The sequence below is a fragment of the Lepidochelys kempii genome, chromosome 6 (assembly GCF_965140285.1).
Source record: "Lepidochelys kempii isolate rLepKem1 chromosome 6, rLepKem1.hap1, whole genome shotgun sequence".
Taxonomy (NCBI): Eukaryota; Metazoa; Chordata; order Testudines; family Cheloniidae; genus Lepidochelys; species Lepidochelys kempii.
This window is the reverse complement of record NC_136385.1, coordinates 59,405,794-59,421,072: the sequence shown is the minus strand read 5'-3', so window position 1 is coordinate 59,421,072 and position 15,279 is coordinate 59,405,794. Positions and strand designations below refer to the sequence as shown.

General features: G+C 42.8%; 1 protein-coding gene across 1 annotated transcript; it reads left to right on the top strand.

Annotated features, from left to right (window-relative positions):
- The first annotated feature begins 1,470 nt into the window (after positions 1-1,470).
- Positions 1,471-13,618, top strand: LOC140913605 (astacin-like metalloendopeptidase). Its single transcript, XM_073350332.2, has 11 exons — positions 1,471-1,539; positions 1,776-1,800; positions 4,076-4,216; positions 5,817-5,934; positions 6,842-7,020; positions 8,315-8,396; positions 8,617-8,744; positions 10,192-10,307; positions 10,540-10,762; positions 11,133-11,251; positions 13,358-13,618. Exons 1-11 carry the CDS (start codon positions 1,471-1,473, stop codon positions 13,616-13,618), a joined length of 1,461 nt encoding a protein of 486 aa, XP_073206433.1.
- The last annotated feature ends 1,661 nt before the right edge of the window (positions 13,619-15,279 follow it).

Sequence of the window (15,279 nt, the reverse complement as noted above, 5' to 3'; positions counted from 1 at the left end):
CAGAAGGAATGGAAGAGGCAGTGATAATTCAGAACCCTGGATTTAGCTCTTTACTTCTGGGGGAATTCGGCACCAAAACATTAAAAATTCTGCAACAAAAATTTTAAATTTTTTCCCACAATATTTTCAAATTCTGCATATTTATTTCTCAAAATAACACTATATAATCACACCAGGTTCAATTATTTTTGGTGATTTCTTTCAAAATACCTGTCAGCAAGTATGTCTGTAATAATATCGACAACAAAAAAGATTCAGGAAATGTTTTTTGACAAATAGATTCCTTACTAGGCATATTAATACAGAACTCTGAGTAATAATTCATTTAAACTACAGTACAGAACCATATTTCCCGCACCCCTCAGAAGCAGTGCAAAGGCTTGGGGGAGTCAGGGGTAACACAGAAGCTGCGGGAGAGGGAAGTAATTGCTGGGAAGAAGCCTGGGTGTGAATTTGGAGGGTTGTTGGGTATGGGTGGGAAAAGTATGGAACAGTTTTTTTGGTGAGGGGAAGCAGGGAGGCATTGTTAAGGAGCTTCCCCCATGCAGACCCTGGCTGACCCCTAGCCTCTCCCATTCAGTCAAGCACATCTTCCCCTATCCCCATTTGTTTCTGCACCTCCATGTGTCCTTGCACCCCCTGTCTATATGTGTTCCTCCACCCCCACAGACACCCACTCCTCCATCCGGCCCTGCACCTCCCTCCCCTCTGTGGCCCTGCATCTCCACTCCCATTCAGTCCCTGCCCCAGTTTGTCCTCCCCCACTAGCCCTTCTGAGCCTTCTGTTCTACCACCACATCGCCCTCTGGTGGGCAAGAGGCAGATCTGCAGCAACTTTTCGGCAGAGGCTTTTTCTGCACACAAAAAAAAAATAAAAAAAATGCATGGCTTATTAATTATGCACACGTGCAGTGATGCAGAATTCCCCCAGTTGTAGCTCTTTTCCTCTTCTACAGCAGAACCGGTGACAATAGATAATAAAATGGATGGTTTGTAAAAGCTCTGATAAACAAGTTAAAGCAAATGGAGCTACATCTGGAAGCACTTGATAGTTGCTTGTAAAATAGTTTTCTACCAGTTTCTGTGCACTACCAGTAAAATACTGTGAAAAGAATACATTATTTTTCATATGAAGGGAGAAAAGTGAATTAGAATTACTAAATTATTTTAGTTTTAATAACCAAAGGTATTGTAACGATGTTTTAAAATTGTATTTAATGTTCATCTGACAGTGTCCCTCCACATTTGTGATAAGGCTCTGGACACCTTTCTCCAGAGATCTCTCATGTTTGTTTTAAAGTCCATTGTTTCTCTAATTCTCTGTTCCTGACAACTGATTGGCCACACCATCTTCTTGCATGAATAGTCAGAATCTGGTAGAGGCACAGCAAGGTACCAAAGAATTTAAATAGGTATCTCCAGAACTGTGAGTCATAGTCACTATTCCAGACAAGTTTTCAGAAGTTGAGGATGGACTTGAAGATTCGACTAGTCCTTTTTGCATCTCACTTTTATTTCAGTGTAGGCTTCCCTATCCAGGTGAGAGTAAAACAACAGAGCCATTCACAGATTTGTTTCTTGTATGTGATTTTTATTTCTTTGCTGGATGGCTGGGATACCTTCCTCACCCTCCACCCTTTTAACATGCTAGGAAATAAGTTGGACAATTATTTTTAATTAATCTGAATGTTTTGATTCTTTTCAGTTTCCCTTTTTCCAGATGTGTTACATTTCTGACAGAACTGGCATGTGAAAAAAATGTATTTTTCTTGCAGGTGAACACTGAACAAAGCTATGAAGGTAAGTGTGATTTATACAATACTAGAAAATTACTGTAATCAAAAAACCAGGAATGTATCAGCCCTCTTACTGAGCTGAAATCATTTAAATTTAAAGTACATAAATGCAAAGAGCTTGGCATATCTTACTGCTTCAGGTTACAACTATTCCTAAATGGTACTTGTGTTTCACCCTGTTATTTTTTGCTTCTTAAATAGGAAATATTCTCTCCTAATGTCCATTATTAACTCTCCATTATTAGGGCTCCCTTGGTATGAAGTTACAACACTTTGCCATTAGTTTCTAGAGCTGTTCTTGTCATCCTTCCCCTCTGCTCCAGATTGAAAGCACTTTGCTTTATCGTGAACTTCAAATAGAAGCTTTACTTTTTTTTGCAATTACTTTTTAATCTTTATTGAGTTTCTTAACAGTTTTCTAAGAACAGCTTTAACTGAGGCAAGTTGTTTAGTGCATGTGGGAGACTAATGCACAGTCCACATAAGAGGCAAGGTTATAATTGCCATCAGGGAGCATATGAGGACATCTTGAACTGTAAGCTAGAGCCATTTGTCCTCAGAACACTGAAAGAATGATTGGATATTACACTATTGCGCACAATCGTTTTAAAATGTCTATATTATATAATTAGGGTGTTTACAAATGAGGCCATTTTTGAGAGAGATCATATAAAATGGGTTTTAAGAAAGGGCAAATTAGGACTTGATTCTCCACTGCGATCCTCTTGCCTCATTTACATCTCTACAAATTGAGTGCAAAATGGGTGAAAAATGCTACCACCAGCATGAATGCAAAATTCAGATTTGGGAGCATTTTACACCCACTTAGCTCAGGTATAAATGATGACACAAAGTTCAAGACAGTGGAGAATTAGGTCCTCAATAGTATCTAATTATAGCAGTCTAATTATATAGCACCTTCCATTCTGAATAATCATAAACTGCTTTTGGACTTATTATTTGTATTGTAGTAGTACCTAAAGGTCCGAGCCAGGATCAGGGTCCCTTTGTTCTGAGCCCTGTCCAAATGCATAGTAAAGAGTCCCTACCCCAGAGAGTTTACAATTAATTTAGAACTAAAACCAAGTGAGTGTAACAAACAATAGGAAGAGCATGGAAGGGCGGACAAGGATAACTGTTATCGGAAAGAACACAGTTACAATAGATTTGCCTTTTATACTGTTATAGCATCACAAAGGATATAGTTCTGGCCCCATTGAAATCAATGGCAAAATTCCCAATGACTTCAGTAGGGTCAGAATTTTCCCTGATATTGAGAAGAACATGCCAGGTACCCATGTGCTATATTTTTATAATCCATATTTTCTCACACTATTCAAGCATAAGAAGTTTCACATCTTTGATATCTCTTGCAGGAGTTGCCTTCCCAGAGAGTGAAGAAGAAACCATTTTTAGTTTAATTTTAAAATCCAATAAAGGTAATCAATTTAAAACAAAATGCAGTGAATTAGTTTCTTATGATTCTTTACATGAGCTATCCTTTATAAATTTAACAGGACTAGGAAAAATCCCTGGAAAGATTTGACAGAACCTTGTACTGAAAGTATGACTCAGTTTGTTTAAATTACATTGTATTATACAGAACTCATTGTTCTCAGATTTTTCCTTCTGTTTGACCTTATGTGTGAATACCTTGCTCCCAGTGCTGTAAGTAGAGCTATGGGAAATATCAGCAAAATCCTCAAACCACAAGGACGTAACCTGGTTCCAGGTTTTGTTGCAAAATGGAAACTCAGACCAGATTAACTGAAAAGTTTGCCAGGTTCACAAATTTTGCAAGAATAAAAGGGGCTCCGTTTTATATGAAGCCAAGTGACACTCTGTTTAGCTATGAAATAAGGCAAAACCTATGGCACTGAATATTTTTGGATGGAAAAATGAAACTAAGTGGCTTTGGCTTGCATTTTTGGGGTCATTCATAGTAACTGGGTCTCAAATGCTGCTAGTTACAAGACCTGAAGTCAATGTCATTTTTGCTTTAAGCTTCTGAATCTTATAATTAAAGATCAGCCTGAGCCGTGAAGCTAGGATCCATGCCTGATTTCAGACATTGACTTCCCAGACTTCAAAGGTGTTCTGAACTGGGGTATAGTCTGAAGTTCTGTTAGTGGGTTCTCATGACATTAGGAATCACTCGTGATCTGTTCTCACATTGGCAGAACAAGGCCCTTGGTGGAATTTCAGTCACTATATGTACAGTAGGATACACACAGTTCTGTTTTTTAACTGACAGTAACAGGTTTTTTTCATCTGCACAGGCAGCAAGACCCGTTTATATGAAGGTGACATTACCCCCAAAAGACATCGCAATGCCATTGTCTGTCCATTTAACTGGTGCTTTTGGCCCAAGTCATCTAATGGACTCGTTGTCATCCCCTATGTCATCTCTTCTTCCTACAGTAAGATTTCATTCTAACATTGCTAACATGGGTGAGGAGCAGCCAACTAGCAGCCTCCCGGGCCAGTTTTTTCTGCCCATGAAGAGCTATTGAGAGCATAGGACTTGTATTTCAGCATGGAACATTCAGCACAATGATGTGGCTACATTAAGTGTTTCACTAATTAATGTTCTGCTGGCTCTGTCAAATAGCTGTCAAGAAGCTGGGCTGAAAAAGGGAGAGGAGACACCTGCCTCTCCGCAAACACCTTCCCATAGGATAGAATGAGTCACTGGAATGCTTCCTCACCTTTCCTCCACCTCATCTCCCCCCGTCCCCCTCACACACACACGAGAGAAGAGAAAAAAGGCGAAAATCTCTCCCTCCCAACAGTCAAGAGGCAAAGAGAGAGAGGGGAAAAGAGGAGACATAGAGAGGTGAAAGTCCTCTCCTTTCCAGATGCCATGCCAACACTTGTGGGCACGGAGTAGCAGAGAGAGCCAAGAGATGCCCTTCCTCCCAGCCAGAGGTGGCTTAAGCTTTAACAGGGCATGGGTCAGTCAGGATTTCGGGCCCCCCCCCCACCTCCAGTACATATCCACCAAAAGTCTGTATGGGCCTCCTGAGGAAGATTTTCTCCCAGACTCTTCCCCTGGGCCAGATGCTACAGTGGTGAATGTGTGGTAGGTAGATTTTCTCATTCATCCTGACTCCTCTGCACAAACTTATCTTTTCTGTAGATCACTTCTGATGCCACATGTAGCATTTGGCCCTGAAGCTGGCCTCTTAAGACAACATATGCAGTAGGTTGTGTGGACTTTACTTTGCACACAACTGCCCCGCTGTTACCCTCCTAAGGTTTCCACTTCCCTGGATGCCGGAAGGCCAACAATGGGACACAACTTTCCCTCCAGCTCTTTCCATTCTTTCTTCTTTAGAGGGCTTCCCCCACCCTAGGTGTTAGAGCTGGATCTCAGCAATTCCTTTTCCCCTGTCCCATTTAAACACAGGGAGAAGGAGGTTTTCCAGTTTCTTCCTGTGACTTCCCACATGGGCATATGAACACTCCAACACTACCTGATCTTTGTGCTGAGCTAGCTGATTGGTGCCTACTTTCCTGCACTTGCTGTTAGGCAATAGGAGCCAAGTGAGGAACAGGTCCGTTGGAGATAAGGCAGATAGACCCTTGGGGTGAGCTGCTGCTCCCACACCATCACCACGGGTGATGGAACTTTGCCACACAGGGCTCTATGGTCTCAAATCCATAGCCCCTTCTTAAGTCAGGGTCTGGGCTATGATATTCTAAAGATCTTGCCTTAGAGCCTGATGTTGCTGATGTTGTGTGTAGGGAGTCCCATTGGAGTCAATGGGAGCCTTGTGTGCAGAGCACTTTCAGGATCAGACCCCTATTTCAGCTCTGCAGCTAGCATGTTTGTTCATTTATGTAAATATATTTGTTTATTAGGTGCAGCCCTATGGCTTCTGGCATGTTATTAGTGCCACAAAACTAGGCTACTGCTGCCCTAAAGCGTCTCTCTCTTTCTCTCTCTCTCACACACACACAGGTGTGCTAATGACTCCAGTTTATATCAACTAAGCACTATATCTATTCCTCCCCCAGCTCATGAAGAGAAAGCTCTGATTGTTGGTGCCATCCAAGAGTATGAGACCTTGACTTGCATTCACTTTGTAGACCGCACAACGGAAACTGACTATATATATATTTCTCCAAAGGATGGGTAGGTGCCAGTGCACTGAGTCTGTCGCTTTTTGATTTATAAAATTAAGTGTGAGTAAAATGAGTACTCCTAGACATGAGGGACTACTCATTGGCTTGATCCAGAGCAGGTAAAATAGGCACTAAGTAATCAGAATTCCTGACATTGTTGATGCACCTTAATCTTGATCTGCAGCCCCCCGGCTATTCCAGTACCTCTCCATAACAGCTTTGCCCATAGACCATGTATCTTGACATATGGCACTTCCTCCTATTCCCTTCATGCTTACTCCCCAACACAACCAACCAACCAACCTCAATTCTGACCTGCAGCGCCCGTGATGTTATAATGGAATCTGATCCCTACAGACTCCCATTAATTTCAATGGACTTTGGATCAAGTCACTGTTCCTGACTCAAAGCAAGCATAGCCCTGGCCCTTCTTGAGTACAGACCAGCCAGTTTTACTGAATTGGTTAGTGAAGCAGGTAGAAACTTTAACAGACTTGTTTTCACTTGTGATCGAAAGTGGGGTTTTTACCCATTTCTCTGGAAGTGAAATGCTATTATCCCAATTCACTTTGTCAATGTTCCTAGGCTGGTATAGTAACTGTGACAGGTACTGCAGTTTCCACATGCTGTTCACAGCTCACACATTTTAACAATTTATTTCTTCTATGGATTCTGTTCAAGAGTAAAATTATAGCTACAAACCAGCTCAAAGTATGTTGGCTGAAAAGTCCAATCACTGGGCAAGAATGAAAAAAAACAAAAACTCCCACAGGAACAGAAAGATTTTGCTAGCCAGCACAGGTGATTCTTTCTGCAGCAGCAGCCTCTGAACCAGTCAGCTGTGGATTGCAATTAGGGTTAGCACCAGCCTTTGGGTTTCATCACCGAATTCTGAATGATATTCTCTCATTCTCTAGCTGCTGGTCTTACTTTGGAAAGGTTGGGGGTTCCCAAGTGGTATCAGTGCGCAAAGGGGGTTGCATGAGGAAAGGAATAATTCAGCATGAACTAAACCATGCACTGGGGATGCTGCATGAACAGAACAGGAACGACAGGGACAAATATGTAGTGATTGCATGGCAGTACATTAGTCCAGGTATGTACCATATTATATACTTGAACTCGATTGACCGAGAGAGAGAGAAATTATATTAAGTCAACCATTCTGAGGCCTAAAGTATTATGTTCTGAATCTGTAACTTTTCCTCAAAGTAAATTCCTCACTCTCAGGGGCTGACTGTACAAGAGTGTAGAGCTGGCCTCCCTGTTAAGTGCCCAGAAAAAGGTGAAAAAAGTTTGTAAATGTCTCATCCTGATGATCATTTGAATATGGATTTAACTAGATCTTCATCTCTGTGTTTGAAAATAGAAGCACTGCACTGTAATTTCTTGCCATTCTTTATTCTATCTATTTATATGGCCACTATCTCCATAGTATCATCCCTCCATTAACACCATGAGAGGCAAGGAAGTATTATTAACCCCACAACACCCCTTGAGGCATAGGCGCCGACTCCATGGGTGCTCCAGGGCTGGAGCACCCATGGAAAAAAATTAGTGGGTGCTTCGTACCCACAGGCAGCCAGCACGGCCCTCCAGCACCTCCCACCCACCGGCAGCCCCGCTGATCAACTCCTCCTCCTCTCTCCCAGTGCCTCCCACCCACCGCAGATCAGCTGTTCCACGGAGTGCCAGAGGCGCTAAGGGGGAGGGAGGAGGAGTGGGGACGGGCGTGCTCAGGGGAGGGGGCGGAACTAGGCAGGAGGAGGCAGGGCAGAGCAAGGGAGGGGTGGTGCAGGGGCAGGAAGGGGTGGAGTGGGAATGGGGCCTGAGGCTGAGTGGGGCTTGAGCAACCCCAGGGAAAGGAAGAAGCTGGTGTCTGTGTTGTGAGGTAATGAAGTGCTATTACTCCCATTTTACAGATGAGAAACTGAGGCACAGGGTAATTAAATGGCATACAGGAATTTTGTGGGAGAACTAGGAATTCCTCCCCTACATCCTGAGTCCCAGGCCAGTGCCTTAACCTCATGACCATCCTTCCCCATTCAATATGAACGTGCAGAGAGTTTAGGTAACCCACAGGTCACAGTGTGTTACACACCCAACCTGTGCCCAGTCCACAGACAATATGGGCACAGAGGTGGATGCAAATCACACACTGCCTAGTGGGTTGCACGTGCAATGCCAGATACACAAATGTAGATGACTGTAACCATAGATCTAAAGCATATTACCTTATCACTTTAGTATGTGATTGTCTCTTACTGCAAAGCAGTGTGTGAAGGATGCTATGTTGATTTGACGTAGAAGTAGAAATTGTTGCTGTGCTGATTTAGTTTGTTACTGGACTATGATTCACTTTTTAAAACATGATATATTGTAACTGACAGGTGATTTTTATCACTTTAAGCCAACCAGAGCTAATAACCTGGGCCTCAAGTATGACTATTCTTCCGTGATGCACTATCACAGGTAAGAGAATGAGGTTAGGTTGATATTACATTATCAAACACTGATTGGTTAGTAGCATCTGAACTGTAAATATAAAAAGGCAGTGTTTAATTTAAAAGTATATTTTTCAGAATATTACATTCAACAACAGTCCAAATTAAATAACTCTGCAGTGTTTTGAAGGTAAAACAATGAAACAACCCAGTGAACTTCTAGGCTGTTATTCCTCATATCACTACAGGTTTGCTTTCTCCAATACATCTGGAAAGGCAACCATTACTCCATTCCCTGATAGCACAGTGCCTATTGGACAGAGGTTTGGACTGAGTAACCTAGATGTGGCCAAAATCAATAAGTTATATGAATGTGGTAAGTAAGCCCAATATTATTCCTTATTCATTTTAATCCACTCTTGTGCTATGGTCTCATACTTTAAAAATAAATATATTTTGTACGGTCTCTGAATGGAGCAATACAATCAATATGCAACAGGTTCCAGGCCTGTGAGTTCATGGTGCAGATCTGTAGATTGGTTGGCATATGCTCCCTAGAAGACAATTGCCATCTTTGATAAAAATGACTGAAATGTGAAACCCAACTGATAGAGCACCATTTAAAAAAATGTAACTGCTCAACATATTGGTTTTTGCAAATCAGCTGGCCAGTTGGGAAAAGCCTGTGTAGAGATCAGACATTTGCACATATCTGTTCAGTAATGCACATTTTAAAAGCCATTTGTGGACATGGATGGCATTTCTGGAATGACAAGAGGTAGTTCCTCTGGAAAAGGTTCCAGAATGAGCAAGATGGAAGGAAAGATCCTCTGGAATAACCAGCCAAACAAAGGAAAAATCAAAGGCCCCCTTCTCAACACTGTTTAATTTAAACATACAGAGCAGTGGTTCTCAACCTGCAGGCTGCTTGAAGCCCAGTCAGCACACAGCTGCAGCCCACGTGACATTCTCAGGGCAATACAGGTAGTGTATATATTGTGAGGATGCGTCCCACATAACAAGCTGCATATGAGGCCCACAATGGTAAATAGCTTGAGAACCACCAATATAGAGGATAGCATATAGAGGTAAAATTCACCCTAGTGCAAGTATGCAAACCTCTGCACATAGCGCTTATGGGAGGCTTAGTTGGTGCATCTCTGCCCTTTTGCTGGCCCCATGCATAGTAGTGAATTTCACCCTGGAAAGTATATAAAGGGCCAGATCCACCCTAGGTCCCATAACAGCTTGTATGGGTAAAGACCTTGGCAACAGATGGCTGGGGGGAGGCTGCAACAGCAGACAGCTGCTGTGGATTGGCCCAGGCTAAGAATGCGGTACAGCCAGGTTGGCCAAAGGATGTGTTGATTCAGTAGCCTTCTTCAACGGGGCTTTTCTGTAGCCACAGAATATCCCATAGCTGTAATAGCCTCAGCCATCAACTAAAGCTGTCGTCCTCACTAGGAAAACCCTGATAAAGTGTTGCAGCTTCAGTATTGGCCACCATTCCTCATGGTGAATCCTCCCAGTGGAACAGAAGACCAGGCTAGCATACGGAGGTGTCATTTCTACTACCCTACAACAGGTTCAGTGAATCTGCCCCCTAGTGGTTATAGATAATCAGAAGGAGACATTTCCTTCTGGATTCCAACCCTTTGTAAGAAGCCAAACTAAACTGTCCTCCCTTACATGTGTTTCCATATCAGATTCATTACTCTGTCTGGAAATTAAGAGTGTGTATATCATACTGAGCACTTAATTCTATTATTGCTTTTTCTGTGCATCCAGTAGCATTAAGATCTTTTCATTCTCTCCACCCCCAGGGATCCATAGCACTTTGCTCTCTAATTTGACTGGAAGTTTTTCCTCTACTATCTACCGATCATCATACCCCAAAAATACCAACTCTGTATGGCTGATTCGTATCCCTGCAAATAAAGTAAGAAGTGATTATGGAACGAAATGCTCTTTGCTAACTATTGAGGGCTAAGTGTGCAATCGGTTTCCAGGTACTCTTATCAATGACAATTGAACTTATTAGATAAATATTTTAGATTAAATAGTTTTACTTGAGCAATTGAATTAATAATAAAATCAACTCAGCTACTAGGAGTGAACTGTTGGAAGAGTTGGAGCTGTGTTGGTAAATTCTTCCATGATCTTTTCTCCAGATTTTCCTGCAGTTTAATTCCTTATATATCCAGTCCTCCTCAGACTGTGCTTCCAACCATATTCTGGTTTATGACGGAGGCAGCAGGAGAGACACTGTCTTTCTGAACAAATTGTGTCGACCAGTGCAGCTCCCCTCAGTAGTGTCTTCTGGAAACATGATGCTTGTGGAGTTGGTCAGTGATGGCACCACATTGCCCAAATTTAAGGCTTCTTACAGTTTTGGTAAGTCTCCAGTCTCTCCCAGTAAGGCCTGAGACCATGTCTGACAACTTTCATTTATGCCCCAGAGCTGTGGATGATTATTTTAAATCAAATGCAAAACAAATGAAATTAAAAATGTTTGAGCAATGATGATGCAAGGCGTAGGCATTACAATGGTTGGAAAAAAATCCTTCAATGGGTATATTTTGTACAGGCTGCTCAACCCCTCTTTATGCTGCTAGAGTGGCATAAGGAGGCCTCCTTGTAAGGCATAATCCATGTCAATGTGTGTATAGGTTTATGTGTCTGTGTGGACACCTCTGCGTGGGCATCTGTGTGTGTTTGTGCTAAGGGGGTCCCCATGTACATTTAATCCCTTTTCTGTTCCCAGTGCAATGTGGCAAGACTTTTACTGCCATGAATGGGAAATTTGAGTCTCCACTGTATCCGTCTCACTATCCTCCACTAACAGACTGTGCCTGGATAATGATAGCACCAGAAGGATCCAAGGTGAGCTGAGGTTACGTGCTGTAGGGCTGCCCTGGAGATAGAAGCAATGGCACATCAAATGGATTCTGGTCACTGTAGAATATCCAGCAGCTGTTTGGAATGTCAAATTATCAAACTGGAAGGGCACGCTTCTCCACTGTGCCCATTGAGAACCTTGGCGCTGCCCCAGGTTCTTCTCTGCCGAATCCAGACACGAGTTAAAGCTGCAAAAGGGGCACCTTTAAGGTATACTACTCCCAGAAAGCCTTTCACCAGTGGAGGGAGCATAGCAGACCCTCCTTCTGCCACCTACCTTCCCCTTCTCTCCCCACCCCTAACTTGCCCTCTCTTTTTCTACCCTGGCTAGTGCACGGGCAAAATTCTCCAGATCGTTTCTCCAGATGATTTAAGTTAATTTTGTACTGCAACCTGTCTGCATTTCAAATATCTGTGTAAGAGGGCTGGTTTCAGTGGGCACAGAACTGAGAGAGAACATTCCTGAACTTGCCTTTTTTAAAGAAAATGAATGAGATTGCGGGGAACTGCACCTACTTTGCAGGTAGGGGTATCATCACCTGTCTACCCGTGCAACAAATGGAGGCAGGCTTGAATTTTCTGACCTGTTTAAACATCATCCACTTTTGAAAAGTAAATCCCATCCACACTAATGTTTTTGTGTTTCTAGGACACAAAGGGGTGAGTGAGTTGAGTTAATGGCAATTTCACCAAGATATAATGAAATAGTGCTGGAATTTTCCAGATAGTAAACCGAATTAATGCAGACCCATACATCTCTATCTCCAAGACTATAACAGGGTTCAAAAAAGAACTAGATAAATTCATGGAAGATAGAGCCATCAATGGCTATTGGCCAGGATGGACAGGGATGGAGTCCCTAGCCTCTGTTTGCCAGAAGCTGGGGTTGGGTGACAGGGCATGGACCACTTGATGATAACCTGTTCTGCTCATTCCCTCCGAAGCACCTGGCATTGGCCACTGTTGGCAACAGGATACTGGGCTAGAAGGACCTTTGGTCTGACCCAGTATGGCTGTTCTGATGTTCTTATAGTCTCCAAAGGGGACACATTAACATGCTGACTTACCCCCTTTCACTGTGAGCCCATTAAGTCTCACAAGCAAACAGGGCTGATCCTAGTTAATATTTTAATAGGAGACCTCCAAGGCAAACTCAGGAAAATGCAGGAACATAAGAGCGGCCATCCTGTGGAAGTGGTGTGGGTGACTCAGTATGTAATTTTCACTCTTCTGAGTCAGAACTGACCTGTTGCCACAGCATGGTGTTTGCTTTGTGGATGGCAATGCCGTCTTTCAGATGAGATTTAAAATTGAGGTCCAGACCCACTGTGGTTACTAAAAATCCTACGGCACATTTTGTAAGAGTTGGGTGGTGAGGCCTTAAAATCTCGAAAACAAGCATTACCTCTTAAGGGCTCTGAGCCAAAGGATGACAACCATGTTAAACTAGCTCCCAGCTCTTTCCTTCTCTCTGCTCTTTCATCCCTCATCACAGTTTCTGAATAAACCTTCTCAGACTTCTCTGATGCCCCATTCCTCCAACCTACCACAGTGCCCTCTCACGTCCACCCAAACTCTTAGAAACTGGCCAGTCCTGTAGAGTTAAAACCCCAGAGGATTAGCGAGTGCACATAAGGTTAGCACTGGTGACCTGTCCATATTTCAACTTGAGTAATTACATTCTACTCACCTAAATATCTTCCCCATTGGATGTGGGTTTCCCCACCTTTCCTGTTACAAATGTACGTATAGAGCTGCTGTGCAGGGGAAAGCAGTTGCTGTGATGCACCATCAGTGATGAGTGTAAGGGATCCTTTTGTATAGTTTGGGATGAAAGAGACTATCTAAATATTGTTGTTGTTATTTCCAGTAGTGCCCACATTGTGTTAGGCACTGTACAAATACTAAAGGCCCTCGTTAAGCAGCTTGTTATTTGATAAATCACCAGTTTACTCTTGCAGAGAATTTGGCTCATTATTAATTGAATGTTTTCCAGTGCCCTAACCCATCCAATCATGACTGTATGATTCACAGAAATTATGCACTGAGAACATAGTGGAGATGTCTGCTTTGCTTGTCTCCCACTGACAGATATCACTGACTATAGTGTCCTTCCTTCTGGAGGATTCGTTTCAATGCCAACATGACTACCTGGTTATTTACGATGGAGGCACAACCACAGCCCGTTCTGAGGGTAAATACTGTGCAAATGACCTAGTTCCAGGCTTCATCTCCTCTGGGAACTCAGCGCTTGTCCAGTTCCACAGTGACGACTTCCTGCAGTATCCTGGATTCCAGGCTGAATATTCATTCAGTAAGTATGAAGGCAGTAAAGAACGCAGTGTAATCTAGTAAACTGAGCATGGGGTTGGGGACCAGCAGCCCCTAAATTCTAACCCCAACTCTGCAGCTGACTCAGTGTGTGACATCAGGCAACATTTTCAAAGCCTAAAGTTCGGCTTCCCCTGACTTCTGTGAGAGCAGGAGGTATTTAGACCTGGAAATCAGGCGACTTATTTCAATATGACTCTAGGTGCCTTACTTCTGCCCAAGTTTGAAAATGTTGGTCTTTGGCCATAATCTCTGCAGAGTAATGCCTGCCTAGCACACAGAAGAGTTGTGTGGGTTAGCAAGACAACATTTGAAAATCTCTGTGCAACACTAGTATTACTACTTTGCAGTAGAGTGTAGTGGTTAGAGCCAGGGAGGGGGACTCCGGAGACCTGGGTTCTAACTGCAGCTCTGACACTGACTTTCAGTAGTCACTTCCCCTCTCTGTGCCTAAATGTCTTCACCTGTAAAATGGGTGTTAATCGTACAGACCCACATTTGTAAAGTCCTTTGATATTTGCAATCAAATGACACTACGGAAGCGTTAGGTACTATTGCTAACTTGTTAATTATGAATGTCATTTTTAGCATAAAATACTATACTTCCCAAGTATATGTCGTCCCTGCATACAAATAGAAATGATACCGATTCCCTTTATTTCTGCAGTTTCATCCTGAGTTAAGCCTGAAAGGCCTACTCTGACCCATACATCATGATGATGTAGGCAGTTGTCTGACAAGTGATTTCATCTGAAAGTGGAATCTGCCATTTATATATTTGCCTGTTGTAGTCTTTGTACTTAGAGAATATGTGCAAACGCCCCTTTCTGGGATATGTAATTATATACATTTGTAATAGAGTATTGGGATCTATAGTGTGTCAGGTTTTCTTTCAACTTTTCTCTCTAGCTAGCTCTAGCGAACACAACCCATCTAATGTCTGGCTGGTGTACACCACAGTAGCTCACTTATTGAGCAGGACATCTCTCTGGGATTACAGGAAAGCAGTGCTCCAGGTTCTCCACTGACTGCCCATCAGTCTCTGGGGAGAGTTTAAGGTGTTGATTATGACTTGTAAAGTCCTGTATTGTCTGGGACCAGCCAACTGAAGGGATCACCTCTTTCCCCATGTTATTCTGTCACAAGAAGGGGAGCCTGAGCTGGATTTCCCTCATGATAAAAAAGGGGAGGTGGCAGCTGGGAGAGCCTTCTCTGGGTGGGTTCCAAGTCTCTGGAACTTGTTGTCCCACTTGGTCCAAAATAACCCAAATGTGGTGACCTTCAGGGCATGCTACAAAAGCTATCTATTGGATCAGGTTTTGGGAGAAGGCTGAAGGGATGCTTTCCATCTTGAGGAAAGGATGGGAAGGAATTCCCATTGCAATGACAACTGAACACTGCTGTGATTTTATTATGCTATTACTGATGTTAGGGCACCTACAGCCTGGGAGAGGCTTTTTTTTTTTTTAATTAGTAGTAGTATTATTTTAAATATAAATAAATAATTGAAACAAAGATTATGCCACACTGAGCCGAACCAGAGATCTGTCTAGTCTGTAGTGCCCACAGTGGCCAGTGCTTTGTGTTTCAGAGGAAGGTCTCAAAGCTCCCCAGTTCATCTAACTGTACAGTACTCTGTACCATGGGGATGCATTTCTTCCTGATCTCAGCTGGCGATCAGT

Excerpts from the sequence above, each read along its gene's own strand:
- LOC140913605 (XM_073350332.2), top strand. The coding sequence starts at position 1,471 with ATGGACTTGAAGATTCGACTAGTCCTTTTTGCATCTCACTTTTATTTC. Across the intron at positions 8,745-10,191 it reads CAATAAGTTATATGAATGTG|GGATCCATAGCACTTTGCTC; the intron begins GTAAGTAAGCCC and ends CTCCACCCCCAG. Across the intron at positions 11,252-13,357 it reads TAGCACCAGAAGGATCCAAG|ATATCACTGACTATAGTGTC; the intron begins GTGAGCTGAGGT and ends TCCCACTGACAG.